Here is a 24,098-nt window from a genome sequence, read left to right as displayed (position 1 = left end):
CCAGACTACTTCGCAAGCACAAGTTCAGTTGCATGTTGCAACTCCTCACATGGCCCCTCAACAGGTCGTTCAGCCAGTTGCAAATACAGGCAGTCTAAGGATCTTAAGAATTTCATGGATCTTAAGCCACCAGAGTTCGATGCTACACAGGCTTCTATTGAACCCCGGAAGTTCATTCAGCATTGTGAAAAAAATACTTGCAACATTCAACTTTGGTCGTTGGCACGGAGAGATCAATAACCGAATAAATAATATTTGTTTTTAACCATTGGCTATCCGCAATCTTTTAGGTCGACTAATTTCGATCCTCGCCGTATAGAGCTCACTATAGAAGTTGCAAAGAAAGTGATGCTGTCAATAAGAGCTCAATCATTGAAGGGCGACTACAGTAGGTAGATTCCTGTCATGGATTCAATTATTCACATTAAAGCGTGTACGAAAAGTTTCAAAAGATATATAAGTGGCAAAACTCAATTAAAATAGGAACTTACTTTAAAATTAAGAGCTGACGAGCTATCACAGAAAGGATAGGTTAGTGGAAATTGACACAAAGTCGATGAGATGACTGGTTTATTGACTTAAAAGGAGCTTTTTTGTGGAAATTGACTTGGGTCAACAACAAAAGAAAAGGAAATTTTACATTAGTATAAAAGGAACATGTCTTTTATTGATGAGATTCCGACAAGATAAAAAAGGTGAATTCATTTTCACATTTCAAAGTATGAAGTAATAGTGATCAATTGATCACTATATAGTTGGAGTAGGAGTTACTAGTTAGATATCTGCAAGAGATAAGATATGGAGTACCAATTATTGCTACTTTTCTGCTTCTATTCAGTTGCTACAATGTTTGTCCTGCAATCTCAACTTACTGGCTTCTCATATGCTAGGCAACATCTCTGTGCTCGCGATGAAGCTTTTTATTTGCTTCAATTTAAGCAAGGCCTCACAGTTGATCCCGCGCACGCTTCTTGGTGTGATACCAAAGCTCCATCCAAGACTTTATCCTGGAATGTAACAAGAGATTGTTGCGAATGGGATGGCGTTACTTGTGATGAATTTACCGGTCATGTGATAGGCCTCGATCTTTCTTGCAACTTTCTTAGAGGAACCATCAATGCTAATAGCAGCCTCGAGAAACTTGTTCATCTTCAAAGTCTCAACCTTGCCTTCAATGACATGGATGACTTTCCACTTGGAAATGGTATTAGTGAACTCGCGAGTTTGATGCATCTCAATCTTTCAGCTTCTGGAACTTATGAATTAGAGATGATCCCACCAGGAATATCCAACTTGTCAAAGTTGGTTTCACTTGATCTCTCTTATTGCGAACTTCAAATTGGCCTAAACACATTCAGAAGTTTGCTTCAAAACTTAACCAATTTAGAGGTATTGTCTTTTCTCTTCATGGAAACACCATTTGAGTTACCAAAGAATATGTCTTCTTCTCTTAGGTATTTAGATCTTAGACAAACAAACTTGTTTGGTGACTTGAGTGATTCTAATCTCTTTCATCTACCAAACTTAGAAGTGCTAAGATTGGGAGAGAATCTTGAACTTACTGGCATTCTGCCAAATTTTAACTGGAGTTTCAGTGCAAGTATTTTAGAGTTGGACTTTTCTGGAACTAGAATTTTTGGAAATGTACCTGATTCAATTGGCAACCTCCATTCTATTATGTTTTTGAGCCTCTCGCATTGCTATCTCTCCGGTTCAATTCCAAAATTCATAGGCAACCTCACCAGAATTAGAACTTTGCATCTTCCAAATAACAACTTCAATGGTAATGTTCCCTCTACTATCTCAAAACTGAACAAACTTACCGATTTAGATCTCTCTTTCAACCATTTCCAAGGCTCAATACCAGAATCCATCGGCAACCTTACTAGAATAAGCAGATTGGATCTTTCAAATAACAATTTCTCTGGAAATATTCCATCAACTATCTCAGAGCTGAACAAACTTAGCTACTTAGATCTCTCTTTCAATAACTTTGAAGGCCAGATTCCAGACATCTTTGCAGACTTTTCAGAGGTATCTTATTTATATTTTTCAACAAACAATTTCACTGGCTCATTTCCTTATTCAATTGTAACCTTGACTCGCCTTAGAAAATTGTACTTGCAAAACAATTCACTAACTGGTCCACTTCCCTCTAATATAAGCGGCCTTCAAGAGCTAGAAACGCTTGATTTGTCCTTCAATTCTTTCACTGGCGCACCACCCCCTTGGTTATTCTATCTTCCATCCTTGACTGATTTACAAGTTCAAGACAATCAATTAACTGGGAAATTGCCACATGTGTTGAAGAGCCATAATTTCGAAACATTTTCAAGCATGAACTTGAAACTCCTGAAGCTTTCGAACAACAAGCTGTATGGTGAAATCCCTGATTGGATGACATCCATGAACGTGGTAGTCCTGGATCTCTCGCATAACTTCCTCACGGGCTTTGAAAAGCAAGTATGGCGCTCAACGGATTTGTTCTACCTTAATCTGGAGAACAATTTTCTTCAAGGTTCTTTGCATCAGTCCATTTGTGACATGATTAACCTTCAAGCCCTCATTTTGTCTCATAACAATTTCAGTGGCACAATCCCAGGATGTTTGGGTAACTCCAGTAGCTTCATTTCTGTTTTAGACTTGCGAATGAACAATTTCTATGGAGAGATACCGAGATTCTTACCAACAGGGTTAAAATATCTTGGTTTAACTGGCAATCAATTTGGAGGACTAATACCACGATCCTTGGTTAACTGTACAAGCTTGGCAGCTCTTGATTTGGGGTACAACAAGATAAATGACACGTTCCCGATATGGCTGGAGAAACTTCCATACCTGCAAGTTCTGATACTGAAATCAAATCTCTTTCACGGTCCAATTGGTGAATTAAAGTCCCAATTTCCATTTCCTGAGTTACGAATCTTTGACCTTTCCTTCAATGGGTTCACTGGAACTTTGCCATCTAATCTTTTCAAAAACTTTACAGCGATGATGAAAGTGGATGATGAAAAAACAGGAATCTCTGAAAAAAATAATAGCAATCACATAGATTATAGTTACCATGTTAGTTTGGTGATAAAAGGTAATCAGTTTGAAATGAGAATCACGTCAATTATGACAAGTATTGATTTATCAAGCAACGGATTTGAAGGAGATTTACCAAAATCCATTGGAAGGCTTAGTTCGCTTGTGTTACTCAACATATCTCACAACAACTTCAATGGGTGTATTCCTGCAGAAATCGCAAAGTTGAATGAGCTCGAAGCATTAGACCTCTCACGGAACAGACTCACTGGAGAAATTCCTGGTCTATTGACGAGTTTGACATTTCTTGAGGTCTTAAACCTTTCATACAATCATCTTGTTGGGCGCATCCCTCATGGGAAACAATTCGATACATTTTCAAATGATTCGTATGGTGGAAATCCTGATTTATGTGGATTTCCACTATCAAAGGAATGTGGATACGAAAACACGTCAGATGAGCCACCATTTGAACAAGATGATGATGATGATGATGATTCAATTTTTGCCGGCGGGTTCACATGGGAAGCTGTCGTAATAGGGTATGGTTGTGGTGCAATTTTTGGATTGTTCATGGGTATCCTAATGTTCCTACTGGAAAAACCAAAATGGATTGTGAACTTTGCTGAAGATACTGCTCTAAAAATTGCTCAAGAAATTGCTGTCAAGAAACGGAGAAGGCGAAAGAAGAGACATCAAAAACATTGAGACATGGTTTAAGAATGAATTAGCAGTTTATCAGGTACGCATTAAAACCTTTTGTTTTGAACCTAGCGAACAACAGTCTTTCTGTTAGCTGGTTTTTCTTTCTAATACTTTAAGAACTGACCATGTAGTTGGCTTCCTTTTTTAATGTTGGCTTCCATTGCTCTTTCTCTATTTTTAATACTAATATTCTCTCCATTCTCATTTTTTCTCTGCAGAGGTTGCTGGAGAATTGGACAAGTTTACATACTATTTTCATTATTAGCTAGTTAGTGTCGATGTTCTAGCAAATAGCAATGGATGCATCTGTGTTTCTTCAGTTTATGCCCATGGTTGCCAAATGCATATGTTATAGGAGTAGTTGATTTCTATAGTTTTATGGCAAATAGTAGTTAGTATTTCTGTTTCTTCAATTCACCTTCTATTGTTACAGCTGATTTCTGTTTCTTCAATTCACATTCCAATTATTAATCCTCTATTATCTATAATTCTATATCCATCTCACTCTATCTGGACCGTTTAATACCAGAAAGAAAGCTAAACCCTACAATAATTTCAACTAGAGCTAGACAAAATACCAAAAACCTCATATGAGAATTCGTTTAGTATAAGCCTAGGGAATATACCATATCTTTGTACCAATAAAAGAAGAAGTTTACAGCATAGATATGTAATCAAGATTATCCCTATTAATTCAGCAAAAGGAGAAATTTCAAAGTGCAATTACAAAACATACGACTACATATTGCAGTTTGCTCCACCTTTCTCGCGTTTGGAGCCTTCTTCAACTACATTAAAAAAACGCAGTCCCGTGAATTAACCTCCCGCTATGCGCGGTGTCCGGGAACTTCTTCAACTACATTCCTGTCTAGAAAGGGATTTGAGGTGGTATCTTCTACTCGAGTTGGCTAAGTTTGAAGTACAAAATTCTTGACGCTGAATATATGAAAAATGCATGCTTGAGCAAAAGACACTTATAGATGAACCTCGCCGCTGGCATAGAGAGATTACTAATCAAGTAAATAAATTTTGTGTTTGGCCACTCACATTCAAAGTCACTTGTCCAACTAATTCCAACTCCTATGTAGTACGGACTCTCTAAAATATTGTCTTATTTGAATCCTCCGAACATACAATACATTTAGAGGATTGAACAGCAACGTCATAGTGCTTAGAAAAAGAGAAAGTCCTCCTTACCAAGATTTTGCGTCATAATTTATGCATTGAAATGTGAACACATGGTCCCTTCCATTATAGTAGTGTAGACTGAACCAGGTAGTTTTGTAGGAAGAATAGGATTGATTCTTTAACCCTACGAGAACACCAAGAACGAGGAATAAAAGCAAGTAATAATAGATGAATTAGATGATTAAAGTGAAAATTACAAGAAGTTAACTACTCCTTTAACTTAGCTAACCATTTTGTAACTCAACAATACATTCTAATTCTAGGATACAACAAATAAAGGATAAATAAAGTATGTATTCGCCAACTACTGTAGAGGGCATTACAATTTGGTGTTGGAGGGAAAAAAGGGGAGCAAAAATAAAAACCAATTTAAGGTCTGCAGCTGAGCAAAAGAGGTGAAATTCAAAAATAACCAGAATTACAAGTGGTAATTTGAAAATAGCCACAGTTTCAAAAGTAATCGAAATTTAGCCACTTTTCATGTAAAGATAAATCTGAACGAAAACACTGTTCAAAATCAGGAAAATATTCCAACATAATATACTGGAGTTCCAGTATAATATGCTGAAAGTTCATACACATGTGCTCCAATCTCAAGTATATTATGCTGGAATATTCCGTGTGCTGGAGTTCCATCATAATATATTGGAAGTTCATACACAGGTGCACCAATATCCAGTATATTATGCTGGAACTTTCCGTGTTGCAGCGAAATAATAGCTATTTTTCAATAACTTTACAAACGCTGACTATTTTTTAGTTACCAGTCCGAAAACTGGATAGCACGTGCTATTTTCACAAACAAAAGAGCAACTAATGGTTTGTCCTTCTAATTAAAAAAGAAATGTTATAAGGCCTTTGGACCTTTGGGCCTGGATTCATGTTTCGCCTACTCAAAACAGGAGTTTTATAGCTTTGTCATAGAAATGCTTGCTAAAATAGCAAAGCCCATGACTTGTAGAATCATTCAACAGCCCAAGGGCTAGGTATGCCAGGATAGAGTTGGCCAGCAATATTAATATTAATAAAAAGAGATCTTTTCTCTCCTATACAATATTTGAACTTATTTATCAAACTTGTCCTAATTTTGTATATTACCCGCCCTAAACAAGGATTACTTACAAATTATATACAATCCATTATTAGCGCCTTAAATTAGGGGATTCTTTGCTTGGAAAAAGGCATAACCGAATGGAACAATGGTGTTAACCACGTTTGAGTATCTGATGGTGGCAATGGCAGCTCCCGTCATCGGAAAAGTGTAGGCCCACCAAGCAAATGAAAACCTACAATTATATATTGGACAATTCAACCTCTAGTGAAGTAGAGTCTATGTATGGAAGAATTGACCCCAAACTTTTGGGGATCACGTTTACAGGAGTAAGCCTCCCAAGAAAATTCAGAAGAAGGAACGAAAACATCCACTTGTCTCCGAGCCCACTGAGAAGAGACATAGAATTCATGAAGAAAGTGTTCTTACTTTGAAAACAAAGGAAGGAGGAGTTTTCCAGCCAAAAACAAAGGGAACTAGGGCTGCTTATGAATCCATGCTCTCTATAATTCAGTTCCTTTTATGTGGAGGACAACCCCTCGACATTGTGACTGTGGTAGTTGATGAGATCTTAAATGTCCTAAAGAATGATAAGTAGTATTAACTTCAACAACCTTGACAAGAAAAAGCTGCAAATTGAGAAGCCGTTGAGTACATTACACTCTTCTCTCTCTTTGTCATAATTACTTATTTTGAGAAAAGAATAATGCACGGTACAACATCATATAAATTAAAAATAAATTTCATATCAATTTAATACAAAATTTGATATATCTATAACAACATACATAATAAAAATAAATTTCATATAACTAATTATACAATATACAACTTATTTATAACTTATCTACAACTTTCATACATCCTTTTTACTCAGTTAAATACAACTACAACATCATACAACTTAAATACAATTTTCATACAATGTGTCTTTTGTATATTTTGTATATATTTTAAATCTGATTTGTATATATTTTGAATGTGGTGTGTGCTTCTTCCTCTCTAAAATTCCAATCAAAACTTACTCTCTTAATACAATTTTGATACATATCAACAACTTTATGTAAAAAAGATAGTATTAATAACTTAAATACAAATTTTATACAATAATTCATACATTATACAACTATTTTTCAACTTTAATACAACATTCAAATAAAAAAATATGTAACTACAACAGAATACAATTTACATACAATTAAAATACAACTTTACTACAATTTCATAAGTATATTGTATGTCATGTGTTCTTCTTCTTCTTCTTCTTCTTCTTCTTCGAGTTTCAATCTGAAATTTAGCCAAAATCAAATCTAATCTCCACCAAACACCCTCAAAATTGAGATATAAACTCCAAACAATATTCTCAATTATTTACAACAACACCCAATCCAAACAAATAATAATTTTTGAAAACCTAAATTCGATTTCAAAGCTTCAAAGCTTTTTAATGGCTTTTAATGGTAGAGAGTCAAACACCTTCAAAATTTATTGATTGATAATTTCAATTTGAACACCAATTGTGTAACATGAAAGAAAATTGCTAAGTTAAAACTCTATAGTAAAACAATTGAAATCCTTTGATGAATTCCATTAAACACTGGGGTCGTGACAGGATAAAAAGTAGAGAACATCAGAGGAAGAAAATTTGGGGAAAGAACAGAGAATGAGAGATATAGAGACACACACACACACACACAGAGAGAGAGAGAGAGAGAGAGAGAGAGAGAGAGCATGAGAGAGAGACGGAGAGAGAGAGAGAGAGAGAACATGGATGAGAAATAACTAATTTCTTATTCAATTCCTTATTTAAAGGGATACTCATTTAAAACTAATTTGTATATAATTGGTCAATTGTATATGGCTATGTAATTAAGTTAAAGCTTGATTAGGAAGGGTAATAAAGTTTCATATATAGTATAGGAAGGTAAAAATCCCTAATAAAAATTCTTTTGCAATACAACAAGTTTAGGTTTCAGACCACATACTATCGTGAAAATAGCACATGCTAGCCAGTTTTCGGACTGGTAATTAAAAAATAGTCAGCGTTTATAAAGTCATTGAAAAACAACCACTATTTTGCTGAAACACAGAAAGTTCCAGCATAATATGCTGGATTATGGAGCTCATGTGTATAAACTTCCAGCATATTATGTTGGAACTCCAACACACAGAAACTTCTAGCATAGTATGCTGGATTATGGAGCTCCAACGTATAAACCTTCAGCTAGGGGTGTACTTGGACCGGGTTGATTCAGATATTTCAATTACCAAACCAAATAAATTAGCTCGAATTTTTAAATCTATAAACCAAACCAAACCAATAAAATTGGATTTTTCAATCTCGGATTTTCGGGTTTTTTTCCAGTAAAATCTTCATAACTTAAAATATATAACTGGGGCTCTAATCTTTCTTTGGTCCTAGTAGGATAAAACTATATAAAACGTTATCCAAGAAAATAATACAAAATAATGTGAGGTGTGTCATGATATTATACTAAAATACTGAACAAATTGCATAGAATAAATATTGCTAATTAATAAGCCATAATAAAAATATACATAATACAAATGTACTAAATTTTGCTAAAATAAGTACGACTAATAAGTAATAAGTTTTATTTACATGACTAAATAAAAAATAAGTTATGCATTTTTAGTGTTTAAACCAATGCAAAACTAAAAAAATAGATATCAAACATTATTGTCATTCCTAATATTGAATTGAATTTTTTTTGTTAGCATTAATATTGATTTGATTTTGCGTTGGGCTTTATTTGAGTTACTAACTTTTATGGGCTATAAAACATATTTGACCATTCAAAAATACTAAGTTCAAGCTTGAAATAATATATTAAAAGAGAGAACTATGAAAAGGTTTTAAAAAATATTTATAAATTACATAGAAGTAATTATTTTTATGCATAAAATATATTTAAAACTTGTATACATGTAATGTCGGGTTGGTTTAGTTTCGGTTTGACTTTTTTTAATTAAAACCAAGCCAAACCAATTATGGTCGGGTTTTTTCCCTAACACCAAACCAAATCAAACCAAACTATAGTCGGGTTTTTATTTTCTGGTTTCACTCAGATTATCTGTTTGGAGCGGTTTGTCAGTTTCCTTTGTACACTTCTACTTCTAGCATACTATGTTGGAATTCTAGCACATTATGAAATTCCAGCACTTAATGCTGCAATATCATATGTAAAAAATTCGAACTCCAACATATTATATTGGAATTTTCCGTATTTTAAGGGTGTTTTTGTTCAAATTTTATCTTTATATGAAAAAATGGCTAAATTTCGATTACTTTTTGTAACGATCCGATCGGTCGTTTTACTTTATAGATCCCCATTCCCCTAAATAAGACTCCCTGTATGTGATTTTACTCTTTTATGACTTGCGGGGATGGTTAATTCGAGTTTGGAAGGGTTTAGGTTGAAATCGAAACACTTAGTTCCTTAATATTGGCTTAAAATGGTTAAGTTTGACTTGGGTAAACATTTATAGTAAACGACCCTGGAACCGGGATTTGATGGTCCCAATAGGTTCGTATGATGATTTTGGACTTGGGCGTGTGTTCGGGTCAGGTTTTGGATGACCCAGGAGCATTTCGGCGCCTAAAGTTGAAAGTTGGCTTATTAAAGGTTTTAAAGTTCTTTAAATTTGGTTTGGAGTAGGTTTTGATTTTATCGAGGTTCGTTTGGGATTCCGATCTTGAGAATAGTTTCGTATGGTGATTTAAGACTTGCACGCAAATTTGGTGTCATTCCGAGTAGTTTAAGTATGATTCGGCAATTTCGGAGCAAGTTGGAAGAACTTGAAGTTCATAAGTTGATTCTATTGGTTTTGGGTTATGATTCTTAGTTTTAGAGTTGTTTTACGCGTCTCGAAGGTTCGAGTGAGTCCGTATTATGTTAACAAACTTGTTTGTATGTTTGGACGAGGCCTCTGGGGCCTCGGGTGCTACTCGGACAATGCACAGATCGAGTTTGAGCTTGAAAGGGGCTGCTGGTGCAGTAGTTATAGTGTGCCCGCACCTGTGAGGTTTTGGCTGCAGGTACGAGCTCTTGGCCGCAGAAGCGGTTTTGGGCGAGTGGCCAGTGGTGCGCAGGAGCGGAGGAACTTCCGCAGAAGTGGGAGCTCGTCTGCAGAAGTGGAGCCAGCTAGCCTAGGCTAGGACCACACCTCCGATGGAATTTTCGCAGGTGCGGAGCCGCAGATGCGGCCCCAGGTTCGCAGAAGCAAAAGCGCTGGAGGCAGTGAGGTCCATTTAATACGAGACTTAGGTCATTTTGGTTCATTTATTTCACTTCTTGGGCAATATTTGGAGCTTCTTATAGGGAGATTTCCACCTAGATATTTAAGGTAAGTGATTGCTACCCAATGTAAGTTAAATAAATAGATTATGGTTAGGTTTTAACATGTAAAATTGTGAAAATTATGGGTTTAATTGAAAAACCTAGGTTTTGAAACAAATGAGATTTAACCACGAAAATGATTATGGAATTGGATGAAAATTATATATTTGAGTTCGTGAGGTTATGGGTAACAACTATCTTTGAAAAATTTCGGAATCCGGGCATGTGGGATGATCACGCCCAACTATGCCTTATAAAAAGGACTAAGCGGTCGTTGAAAATATAATACGGTTTACAAGTCCGAAGTCGAATCCCACAGAGTACTAAGGCTTAGCAAATGCTATTCAATATTGCAAAGAAACACAAGTTCAAATAATTTTCTAGTTATAAAGATTTGATTTTTATTTTTACTAATTAACTAGCAAATATTATAAAGCAGTAAAATTATCAACTAACATGGATGATGGATGAAATTCTAGACAAGACTAAGGAGGTCTAGAGTTATGATTTCCCCAATTATCGGAATCTTTTCCGCTACGTTTCCTACAAATTTGCCTAAGTCTTCTCTATCGACCATGAGCACTCTAACTGTCGTAACTCTCTCCCAAGTAATTACCATAATTTACTAGGCATATTATCCCGAATTACGCTAGCTGGCATTAAGTACAGCTCACTCAGATCGCATCAAGGTTTCGTTATCCCTAAATCCACCTTTAAACCTCCGTATTGATCCCTCATATACGTTTAGGGGTGATGTTGTTCAACAACTACCTAAATATGCACTCTCTCCCGAGTAATACATACTAAATAGGCACAACTAATTGAGGGCCCTTCAATCAATCACAAGAATAATATAGTTGAACAAATAGAGAAAATACTACGGCAAATCTATATTAACGTAACAAGAAAATCATCCTTCAATAGGTTCCATCAACACCCTAGATTAGGAAGTTAGATACTCATACTCATAGCAAAAATATACCAAATATTTTGCATAATTAAAATACAGAGTAAAGATGAAAAGATGTAGAAATAGATGATTCTAACTCCCAAGAGGTGATTCCACCAACACTCCTTGCCTCTGACTTCCAGCCTCTGGTTGCTGAAAAACGTTCTCCAAGTGGTGTTGTTAGGTCTATTTATATGTGTAGAAGAAACCCTAAACGTGTGGGCCGAGTCCTAGTCAAACCCGGAACGAATTAAGTCTTCAAAACTCGGATTGGACTTGGCCTCATGCCTGGCGTTGCCAGGCTAACGCTTGGAATTTGGCTGGCCTTGCCAGGCTAAAGCCTGGTTCAGCCTGGACTTAGGCTGGCTTTGCCAGGCTAAAGCCTGGTCCATCCTGTCCTTAGGCTGGCCTCGCCAGGTCTCTCCTTTTCACTGTTCTCGAGCACACTTTCAACGTTTAAGTATCCCTTTTGCTCTACTTTCATCTCCAATTCAACTACACATAAAATAGACTCCATTATGCACAAATAAAGTGTAATTTATCATTAAAGCATGTAAAATGCAAGGCACATAATGTACGAAACTATGGAATTATAGCCACACATCATAAGCCCAGGGGTGAATTTTGGGAATCTTCCAATTTGGGTTGGGTAATTACTCTAATAGTTAAATTATGAACTTTTGAACATGTATTGATTAATTTATATAATATTTGACTACTTTCGGCTTGTTCGGCATCGAGTTGAGGATTTAAAGCATAATTGTGGATCGTAAGTGAGCTTGAGAACGAGGTAAGTCTCTTTCCTAACCTTGTAAGAGGGAACTCATCCCCTTATGTGTGTTTTTGTTGTGAATTACTTGTGTGGGGATCTACGTACACACTAGGTGACGAGAGTTCGTACGTAGCTATATTCCATGAGATGTCCGGGTAGACTTAGAATTACATCATGCCACGATTATACTATTATGTTTATTATGTATATTAATTGTCTTAAATGAAGCTGAGATTAGGGATTTTAAGGTTGAAACCATCCAATTTAGATTTCATATTTTTGGGAATAATTGAGGAATATATAATAACTCTGAGAAATCCATGTCCACTCGCGTCGCAAGTATTTTTGCGAGCGAGGTAAACTTCTCTAATCTCATGGGAGCGGGTCGTTCGCCTCGGCAGGTTAATAGATGTATCTATGGTTCGTGCCGTTCGACCCTCGGCAGTGCACACAGTTTATGTATTTTTGGATCGGGTCGTACAACCTCGGCATAAATCATGCGTAATAATACTCGGAGCCTGACTGCACTTGATATTACTTTATGTCCCGAGAGGTTGTAAATTTATTAAATGACAGAAATTGATTTGGGGGTTAAAGAAGTTGGTTAGAGATTTTGAAATTTATTATCAGTTAATGGGTCATTTACTTACTGCTTGACATTGTGTTATTGTTATTGTTTCCATGGCTTATACTTGTTTAGAATTCCTGTATTTCATTGTTGGTCCATAGTAAATGTCGATGTCGAACCCTCGTCACTACTTCTTCGAGGTTAGACTGGATATTTACTGGGTACATGTTATTTATGTACTCACGCTACACTTCTGCACTAATCGTGCAGGTTCTGAGGCAGGTGCATCTGGTAGTTATCCCAGCGCACACCCCTGATACTTTGAGACTTAGTGGTGAGTTGCTTTCCGACTCCATTCTGCAACACCGGGAGTCTCTCTTTTGCTTTTTTTTTTTCTGTCTACTCTATTTCAGACATTAGTTTAGTGTTTTGTATATTCTACTAGTAACTCATACACTTGTGACACCAGGTCTTGGAGTTATGCTAGTAGACATTTGATGGTTTTTGAGTATTTATTTCACCACATTTGTTCTTATATTAGTTTACGCTTTACTTTTATTAACTTTTCACCTCTTACTTACTTGACAAATAAAAATCCACTATTTCGAAATTATTTTTTTAAAAAAAGAATAAACACATGGGTAGTTCACCGTTGGCTTTCCTAGCTGTGACGTTGGGAGCCATCACGGCCTATAGGTGAAATTGGGTCATGACAATATGGTATCAGAGCATTAGGTTCACGTAGGTCTCACAAGTTATGAGCAGGCCTTATAGAGTCTTTCGGATCGGTACGGAGACGTTCGTACTTATCTTCGAGAGGCTATAGGGTGTTAGAAAACTACTCTTTGTTCATCTCCTATCATGCAATTGATGTTGTGCTAAGTATCTTTCTCTTATCTCTCACAGACGGTGAGAACACGCGCGGCAGATGTACCCGATCATAGAGGAGCTGCTCCCCCTGTTGCTAGAGGCCGAGGCAGAGGTCGAGGGAGGGTACCAGCTCATGGTAGAGGACGGGCGTGTCCTAGAGTTTCTCCAGTCATGCCACCAGTAGATCCAGTAGAGGATCCTATCATTGAAGAGCAGGGTGAGGTGCTTACAGTAGAGCCGGCCCCAGTGGGTTTCATGTCTGCACCGAGATTCCAGGAGGTCATGGGCCGTATTCTGCGATTCATGGATTCTATGACTTAGGCTGGTTTATTTCAAGCAGACCCAACCACATCTCAGGTGGGAGGGGGAGCACAGATCCCTACCGCTCAGGCTCCTAGGCATGTAGCTGCCGTATATTAGACCCCGGACACACTACTCGTGGGTGGAGCCCAGCCAGTTGTAGTAGCTATAGCTGAGCCCATACCAGTTGCGACCGGAGAACCGCATAAGCTATTGGACAAATGGACAAGGCTAGATCCTCCTGTCTTTGGAGGTGAGCAACATGAGGACCCATGGGACTTTATTGATCGGTGCAGGGACAGATTGCACAACATGAGGATATTGGAGTCCCATGAGGTGGACTTTACCACTTTCTAGCTGGAGGGCAGGGCCTGTAGATGGTGGCAGTCCTATCTTATCGACAGACCTGCAGGTTCTCCTCCCTTGACTTGATACCAGTTCATACGTATCTTTCTGGATAGGTATATTCCTCCCTCTCAGAGGTAATGATAAGTGGGGATTTTGACTACTTATTAGCCCATTTTAGCTTTTATTTTAGCCTAAAAACGTTGAATTGTGTTCTCGAAACTAATGAAATGTGCAAAATTGCATGAATGTTGGACCCCTGAGATGAAATCCAACTTAAAAAGGAGTAATCTAAACACAAGGCAATAAAAGGCACAGAAGCTCACAAAGTGCGGACAACAGAATTCCATCTACAGCCGCAAACAATGAAGAAAATCCCAGCAGGCTTTCTTGCAAACTGCGGACCGCATAGGAATTGTGCGGCCGCAAATGACGAGCTAGAGATCAACTTCAGAGGGTTGCAAAATTTCCAAAGTCCAAGTCCCTAAGAATTGCATACCTCACAAGAATTGTGCGGCCGCAGAAGACCAAATTGCGGTCGCAGTGATAAATCTGCGGACCGCAGAAACATTGCCTCGCAGCCGCAGTTGAGAATTGTGCGGCCGCAGTATCCCAACTCCTGCAAGATGAATAATTCTGCGGACCGCACATGGAATTGTGCGGCCGCAAAACCCCCCGAAGGGCATTTTTATCCGAAATTTCCAATCTTGTATAAATAGTCGAGTTTCCCAAAATTAGGTTAACTTTTGACATCAGCAAGTCTTGTAGCCATTTTTCTTTGCCTCTTTTGGAAGTTTTCTATATTTTGGAGTATTTTACTATAAATTCTATCATTTTAACTTTACAATATGAGTTTAATTAGTATTTCTTCTTCTATTTCTTCAATTTCAAGCATGAGTAGCTAGATTTTTACTAGGGTTGTGACCCAACCCTAGTGTGTAAACCTTATGAGTATCTAATTTAGTGTTTGTTTATGGTTGGGTATTTATTATTTAGCCTTGTTCATGCTTTAATTTGTGGAATTAATGGTTGGAAACATTAGTTCATGCCTATTTGACTTAGTCTTTACTTGAGAAAGAGAGACTTAGTCTAGGAAAATGTGGCTAACAAGAAATTGGATCAATCGAGAGATTGATTAACCCAATTAAAGGGTTCAACCTAGAGATAGTAATAACCCGACTTGAGATTTTATCAACCGTTTATGTGATACCCATTTGGACTTGCCAAATTGGGCAAAACTACTCCTTGACCGAGAGGTACTGAGTGGGTAATTGAGAGTTGATAGCTATAATACACTCCGATTAACAAAATAAGCATTAAGTTTTTTTATCCCATTAGGCAAACACCTAGGCGATGGTCATAACCCTAGGCCTTTTTACAAACTAGAAAAACATCAAAAATAATTATCCTAGTCTTAATTCTTTACTTTGCAATCCTTAGCTTTAAAATAGAAACAGTAACAACACCAATTTGTGGAAGTGCAAATTAAGATAGTTCAAATTCACGCACTAGAATATATACTCCTAACTCCCATCTAATTCCTTGTGGATTCGATCCCGAATCTTTATTGGGTTACTATAATTGCAATCGACCGTGTCATACCTTATTTTGAGGTGTGCATTGCGCGATAGGTCAATTTTTGGCGTCGTTGCCGGGGAGTTAAAAACGGTGTTAGCTATATATTTGAGTGTGTTTTTGTAATATCTTCTTTTCCTTCCATGTTACTAATGTGTTGGGAAATTGTAGGTGCAACCATGGCAAACAATGAGCTCGGAAACATTGGTTTAGGGGATGTGAACGTTGAGGATGATCAAATGGATGAGGTTCCTCTTGAGCCTTAAGCCAATAGACGAGGCCGAGTGCCTCATGACAATGTGTCCGCTCCACCCCCACCTCCACCAAGAGCGGCTCCACACTGGGTGTTGCCGAATGAAGGATATGCAAGTGCAATAGTCCCTCCCCGTATTAGGGCGGGCAACTTTTAAATAACCAACGTGATACTCACCTTGCTTGAGCAACGAGGGTTCTTCACCGGTGTTCTGGGGCAAAATGCATACAAACATTTGAAGGGGTTCGTGGATATGTGTTGGGGGAGTAAACAAACAAATGTCTCCGAGGATTCTTTGAGGCTAAGCCTTTTTTCCTTCTCTCTACGGGGGAAAGCTTTAAATTGGTTGGAACGTTTGCCAAACCATTCCATTCATACTTGGGATGAATTGGCGGAGAAATTTATTTCTAAGTACTTCTCTCCCGTGCACATGGCTATAATTCGGGATGAAATTCTAGCATTCAAGAAAGAGCCCAATGAACCACTATACGAGATATGGGAACGATATAGAACAATGGTTAAAGAGTGTCCCAACAATGATATGACGGAGAACATGATTCAACAAGCCTTCTATCGGGGGATGAACACAACCAACCAATGTGTAGTGAATCAACTTACCGGTGGGAACTTCAAGACTATGCCTTATGTGGAGGCGTGTGATATTTTGGATGAAATAATAGATACTTCATCGGCGTGGCAATCCCGGGCTAATGTTCCACAAGGAGATCCCAATGTGATTCACCTTCACAAAGAATTGCTTGACCATGGGCAAGACATAGCCGAATAGAATACCACCATGAACCAATTGTCAAAGGCTCAACTTCAACAAGTGCAATACCCGAGGTAAGTCAATGCAATGGAAGGGGTAAACATGATGGTGAACAAACGGAGGACAAAGGGTCCACAAGTGCAACAAAGAGTGGACAATTTTATGCAAGAAGATAGTGGGTTTGATCAAGATGACTCTTATAATGACCAAGAAGAAGAGGTACAATATGTGAACAACTTTCAAGTGCAAAGAAACAACTTCCAACGCCCAAGCCAACAACAATGGCGACCTCAAAACAATCAAGGAAAATGGAATTCTCACAACCAAGGTAATTGGAGTGGTGGAAACAATCAAAGCAATTGGAATAACAACAACAATCAAGGAAATTGGAGTGGTGGCAATAATCAAGGGAATTGGCATAACAACAATAACCAAGGCAATTGGGGAGGCAACAATCAAGGAGGTTGGAGTAACAATCAAGGAAATCGGGGATCGGGTTTTCAAAGGCCCCCGATGAATCAACAACCGAGCAACCCGCCACCTTATTCTTCCCATGGTCCTAGTTCTTCCAACAATGAAATGAGACGTATTGAGAACATGCTCAAGCAAATAATGGAGAAAAATGCCGATTCCGATGCCCAACTTGCCTCACACAACACATCGATCCGCAACTTAGAAGTGCAAATGGGGAAAATATCTCAAGCTCTAAATTATCGTCCTAAGGGGGCACTACCAAGTGACACGGTGGTGAACTCAAAGGGTGGGAACAATACGGGGCATGCCATAGCCATTACTATAAAAATGGAAAATGTGGGAATGCACCCACCTCAAGTCAAAGGCAACTTGTGGATGATGAGCAAGTGATACAAGAAGAAGAGACCCCGAGCAATGTGATGCAATCAAATGATGAATTTCGGATTGATATTGATGACAATGTGGAAGAGACTCAAGAGGAAGTGAACCCGTCTAGGGATCATGTTATTGACATACCGGGACCTGTGGTGCAAAAGTCTAAGGCACCATTGTCTAAGCCTCCTCCTCCGTATCCTCAAAGGCTTTCCAAGCAAAATGGCGAGAATCAATTCAAAAGTTCATTGACATGATGAAGAGTCTCTCAATCAATGTGCCATTAGTTGAAGCCTTAGACCGATGCCTAGTGATGCAAAGTTTATGAAGGATTTGGTGACAAAGAAGCGGTCGATGAATTTTAAAATTATCAAAGTCACTCATCAAGTGAGTGTAATTGGCATTCAATGTCTCCTAAATTGGAAGATCCCGGTGCTTTCACAATCCCTTGTACCATTGGAAGTGCCGAGTTTGCTAAAGCTCTTTGTGATCTTGAGGCAAGTATCAATTTGATGCCCTATTCGGTTTTCAAGACTTTGGGAATTGGAAAACCAAGACCCACATATATGAGATTACAAATGGTCGATCGTACCATGAAGAGACCGTTGGGAGTGATTGAAGATATATTGGTTCGTGTTGATAAATTCATTCTTCCGGTGGATTTTGTCATTCTTGATTGTGAAATGGACTATGAGGTGCCGATTATTCTTGGAAGACTTTTCCTTGCTATGGGGAAGGCTCTTTTTGATGTGGAATCCGGAGAACTCCCTTTCCAGCTGGGTGATGAAAAGGTGGTATTCCACGTGTGCAAATCTATGCGGCAACCAAATAGTAATGAAGTGTGTTCGTTCGTGGACTTGGTGACCGATGTGATTATTGATGATACAAGTGCCACAATAAATGTGGGTGATATGTTGGAGTCCATCTTGCTCAATTTTGATGATGACGAGATGGATGACTTTATGGAATGTGTGAACTCTTTACAAGGGATGGGATCGTACAACTATGCACCCCGGAAACGTTTCTTGGATATTGAAAATAGGAAAACTCCTCCTACAAAGCCTTCAATTGAAGAGCTTCCTACCTTGGAGTTGAAGCCATTGCCTCCATATCTTCGGTATGAATTTATTGGCCCTTATTCTACTTTACCGGTTATTCTTTCCTCTTGTTTGACTAATGTGGAGGTTGACTCTACATTGGCGGTGCTCCACAAGAGGAGAAGGCTATTGGGTGGACTTTGGCGGATATTTGGGGAATAAGACCCGCATTTTGCATGCACAAGATTAACTTGTAGAAAGGTGCCAAACCATCTATTGAACATCAAAGGATACTTAATGAGGCTATGCAAGACGTGGTCAAAAAGGATATTATCAAGTGGTTGGATGCCGGGGTTGCCTACCCCATTTTTGATAGTTCGTGGACTTCTCCGGTGCAATGTATCCCAAAGAAGGGGGCATGACGGTGGTCACCAGTGACAAGAATGAGTTGATTCCCACAAGAACAGTGACCGAGTGGAGAGTATGTATGGACTATCTCAAGCTAAACAAAGTCACAAGGACAGATCATTTTCCATTTCCCTTCCTTGACCAAATGTTTGATAGGTTGGACGACCGTGCTTTCTATTGCTTTCTAAATGGATATTCGGGGTACAACCAAATCCTTATTGCTACGGAGGATCAAGAGAAAATAACTTTTACATGTCCCTATGGTACTTTCGCCTTCAAGCGGATGCCATTTGGTCTATGTAATTCATCGACGACTATTCAAAGGTGTATGATGGCGATCTTCACGGACATGGTATAGGACTACCTTGAAGTTTTCATGGATGATTTCTCGGTGGTCGGGGATTCCTTTGATGATTGCTTGGAAAATTTGGATAAAGTATTGGCAAGATATGAAGAAACAAACTTGGTGCTAAATTGGGAAAAGTTCCATTTCATGGTCGAGGAAGGCATTGTCCTTGGCCACAAGATCTCAAAGAATGGCATAGAAGTCGACAAGGAAAATATTGAGGTGATTTCTAAACTTCCCCCTCCGACTTCGGTGAAAGGCGTGCAGAGTTTCTTAGGTCATGCGGGGTTTTACCTGCGCTTCATAAAGGATTTCTCTAAAGTGGCGAACCCATTGTGCAAACTCTTAGAGAAAGATGCAAAGTTTCACTTCAATGATGATTGCATAAGAGCCTTTGAATTGCTAAAGTTCAAGCTGACAACCACTCCCATTATCACCTCTCCTAATTGGAGTATCCCTTTTGAGCTCATGTGCGATGCTAGCGTTGTAGCGGTTGGGGCTGTTTTGGGGTAACACATCAAAAAGATTTTTTATCCGGTCTACTATGCTAGTAAGACCATGAATAGTTCCCAAGTCAACTACACTATTACAAAGAAAGAGCTCCTTGCCATTGTGTTTGCAATTGCGAAGTTCCGCCCGTACTTGATCGGTGCAAAGGTTATTTTTCATACGGATCATGCGACACTTCACTAAATTATGATCAAGAGAGATTCAAAAGCTCGGTTGATGCGATGGGTGCTATTGTTGCAAGAGTTTGATATTGACATCCAAGATCAAAAAGGGAGTAAAAATCAAGTGGCGAACCACTTGTCTCGTTTGGAGGTAGAGGGGAGGCCGCATGATGGTCTTGAAATCAATGACTCCTTCCCCGATGAGCAACTCTTAGCCATTTCAATGAAGGAGGTGTCATGGTTTGCGGATCTAGCAAACTTCCTTGTGTGTGGAATCATCCCAGATGAGTTTTATTCAAATCAAAGGAAGAAGCTCAAACGAGATTGTCAAGATTATTATTGGGACGAGCCATACCTTTTTCGAATTTGCACGGATGGGGTAATTAGAATATGTGTACCGGAAGAAGAGAAAAGTGTTATTCTTGGGGATTTTCATTCTTCGCCTTAGGTGGTCACCATGGCGGAGGAAGAACGGTGGCCAAAGTGCTAAGTTGTGGTTTCTATTTTCCCACTCTTTACAAAGATGCAAGTGATGTGGTGAAAAAATGTGATGAATGTCAACGGGCCGGTGGAATCTCGAAGAAGAATGAAATGCCTCTAAATACCATTTTGGAGATTGATATCTTTGATGTGTGGGGTATTGACTTTATGGGTCCTTTTGTGAGTTCTTGTGGAAACACCTACATCTTGGTCGTGGTTGATTATGTGTCTAAATGGGTTAAGGCCATTGCTTTACTCAACAATGAAGCAAGAAGTGTGGAGGCGTTCTCGAAGAAGAATATTTTCACAAGGTTTGGTACTCCGCGGGCTATCATAAGCGATGGGGGGTCGCATTTTTGCAACAAGGCTTTTGATACTTTGCTTAGAAATTATGGTGTCACTCATAAAGTTACGACTCCCTATCATCCACAAGCTAGCGGTCAAGTGGAAGTCTCCAACTGGGAGATAAAGAGTATCTTGTCCAAAACAGTGAATGCTAACCGTCAGATTGGTCAAAGAAGCTTGATGATGCATTATGAGCTTATCAGACTTCTTTTTAGACACCTATAGGAATGACTCCATACCGGTTGGTGTTCGGCAAAGCTTGTCATCTTTCGGTGGAACTTGAGCACAAAGCCATGTGGACTTTAAAGAAATTGAATCTTGATTGGGATGCGGCCGCTAACTTGAGGGTTGCACATTTGAATGAATTGGATGAGTTCCGGTACCATGCCTATGCAAGTTAGTCCTTGTACAAAGAGAAGATGAAGTACCTTCATGACAAATACATTTGGAACAAAGAGTTCAAGGTGGGCGATCTTGTTTTGTTGTTAAACTCACGGTTGAGGATATTTTCCGGAAAGCTGAAATCTAAATGGAGTGGTCCCTTTGAAATTGTGGGTGTGACACCTTTTGGTGCATTGGACTTGAAGAATAAAAAAATGAGGTATTCCAAGTCAATGGTCACCGGGTGAAGCATTATTTGGGAAAGGTTGGTGATGGCCACGTTGTGGCAGTGATTCAATTCAAATGATGGTAATCTGCGTTGTGCCGTGACATTAAATCAGGCGCTTCTTGGGAGGCAACCCATGTTTCCTTTTCTTTTCTTTTCTTCTTTTGTAGATATGTGTTATTTTTGTGCTAACTGGATTTGAAGTGTGTTGTAGGAATGAGTGTGTTTTACAGGAAGAGTGCCCAAAAATCTGGTTAAGTGTGGAACGAATTGAGGATCGCAATTGTATTGTGCAGACCACACAATTTTGGTTGCTGCAACAAAAGGTACTCTGCGGATGCGCAATTGCATTGCAGACAGCACAAGTTGAAGGTGGAAAATGTCAACTCTCTGAAGTTGGTCAGTCAGAGAAATGGCTAATCTGCGGTCGCAACCCAAATTCTGCGGCCGCACAACAAATTATGCGGACCGCAAAACGCCAGGACAACTGGGCCCTCAGGTAACAGAGTGTGGACCGCAAGTGGAATTTTGCGGACCCACTCACCTCCCTTTTACTTCCCAGAAACCGATCACTATAAATAGAAGATGCTAGGGCATTGTTCCCTTTTCCCCTCTCTGAGCTCACAAATTGCACTAAATTGAAATTTCTTGTTAAATTATCTGCTCACAAGCCTAACAACTATTGATCACTCATCTCTTTCACTCATTCATATGTGGTATGCATCATCATCTTGATTAATTTCTTTTAATTTTTAGATTTTTAGTGAAATTTTAGACTATTTGTCTGATTGAATCTATTTGAACAACCATGTAGGGTAAATATGTAGTGGGTAGACTGGTAAATTCTCTAAGGGGAATGGGTAAGTTGATTTTCATGCTTAGATGTTGTTTCCATGTCAAAATTATGCCAGAAGTTCAAACCCTAGGTCAAAAAATGACCATATGTTCGTAATTGTTGGAATCTGCGGCCGCCCAAGAAATTGTGCGGTCCGCAGAAGTTAAGGTCTAGGACACTATAGTAAGGCATGGTTCTGCGGTCACAATGAAAAATGTGCGGACTACCACCGCAAAAATCCCATTGCTGCCGTAGAACAACCTAATCTCTGTGATTAGAGAGTTGTCATTTTGGTGACTCTCAAGTGCGGCCGCAAGACTATTTGTGCGGACTACAGAAAACTAGTTGTGGCCGCAAAATAGCCAATTCTATGTCATCATAGAGTTGGTATATTGGTGATGTCTGAATTGCGGTCGTAATGAGAATTGTGCGGTCTGCAATGCCCATTTTGCAGCCGTAATGATAATGTTGCAGACCGCAATTCCCTACCCTGCAAGCATGTATCTACTGCATTTTTCACTGTAATCCCTGGTGTGTCCTTGCATTCATTTTGTGTCTGAACTTGCAATGCAACTAACATTCACCTTTGCTTGGTACAGAACATGGTTCGATCTAGAAGATGAGGCGACACTTCAAAAGGAAGGGGTGACCCTTCTTGGGGACGAGGGAAGAGACCCTTACCTAGTGCCCAACAACCTGAAAGTAGAAAGAAGTTAGCAGTCGAAAAAGGGAGAGGTGCAGACCTCTCGGAGACCAGTTTTTATGTCCCATCTAGGGACGTCTTCGAGGGCAACTCAGCCTCAGTTCATGAGCAGCCGGTCGTGCATTCAAGGACACCAGGGAAATATCAGATCAGAGATGAGCCGTCTTTATCACATAGCACCTGTGAGGGTTCGGAGAGTACCGGTCAGGCTTCTGAGCCTTCTACTACACCTTCCCCCAGGCACCAGAGACATCGGTTCAAGACATCCCAGATGATGGTCAAGAGGGAGATGCTACAGTTGCCGGCCTTGAGCGGTCGAAGAAGAAAGAGGTATGGGAGGACCGGTTCATTAGTTTGGCTGCATTTTCTAGCTTCCATGAGTGATGGCCAGTGAGGTCGCTCACTCTTGAGTGACAGTTCCAGTTAAGAGATCTAGAAAAGTACAACCCTGTAGTTTTGAGGTAGTTTTAAGAGCGCAAGGGGTGTGTGTGGTTCACCCAAAGCGTGGTGGATGCGAAGGAATACCTTGTCTATGAGATCTATGCCAATGTGCTGCATATCAAGAAAGGGACAAAGGTGACTAAAGTGAGGAACCTCAAGGTGCGTTTTGACTAGCACACATTGAACACCTATTTTGGGTTTGAGGATGTCGAGCCCATAGAGTACCTTGAGAAATGTGCACTTGGGGATGCAACTCATACTTGGCTAGCAGAGATTTTAGCATCTCCTGGGCCATCACCACCATGGATCACAACAGGGGTGTCTATTCATAGAAACACTCTGAGTTTGGAGGCGAAGGGTTGGCAAACCTTTGTATGCAACTGACTAGACCCGAGCCAGAATGAGACATATCTCCCTATCCCGTGGGTAGTTCTAGTGGCTTCCATCATGGCCGGGTACCCGATCAATGTGGGTGCCATGATGTCGGCCTACATCTCTGTAGTCGCTAGGCAAGCTAACACATCCTACCCATATCCTAACACCATTACATAGTATCTTACGAATGCGAGGGTGGAGCCAAGTGATTTTGATACGAAGGTGTGGGCAAAGAAGCCCTTCTCATGGTTCTCATTGATGGATGCACACA

General features: G+C 39.3%; 1 protein-coding gene across 1 annotated transcript; it reads left to right on the top strand.

Moving 5' to 3' along the window:
- Window positions 1-681: 681 nt before the first annotated feature.
- On the top strand, window positions 682-4,208 carry LOC107815937 (receptor-like protein 9DC3). The gene is made up of 2 exons (XM_016641589.2): window positions 682-3,769; window positions 3,951-4,208. The coding sequence occupies exon 1, from the start codon at window positions 799-801 to the stop codon at window positions 3,733-3,735; it is 2,937 nt and encodes a 978-aa protein (XP_016497075.2). The 5' UTR covers window positions 682-798; the 3' UTR covers window positions 3,736-3,769; window positions 3,951-4,208.
- The last annotated feature ends 19,890 nt before the right edge of the window (window positions 4,209-24,098 follow it).

Source organism: Nicotiana tabacum, chromosome 23, assembly GCF_000715075.1.
Source record: "Nicotiana tabacum cultivar K326 chromosome 23, ASM71507v2, whole genome shotgun sequence".
In the NCBI taxonomy this organism is placed as follows: domain Eukaryota; kingdom Viridiplantae; phylum Streptophyta; class Magnoliopsida; order Solanales; family Solanaceae; genus Nicotiana; species Nicotiana tabacum.
This window is presented reverse-complemented; position numbering and strand designations above follow the sequence as displayed.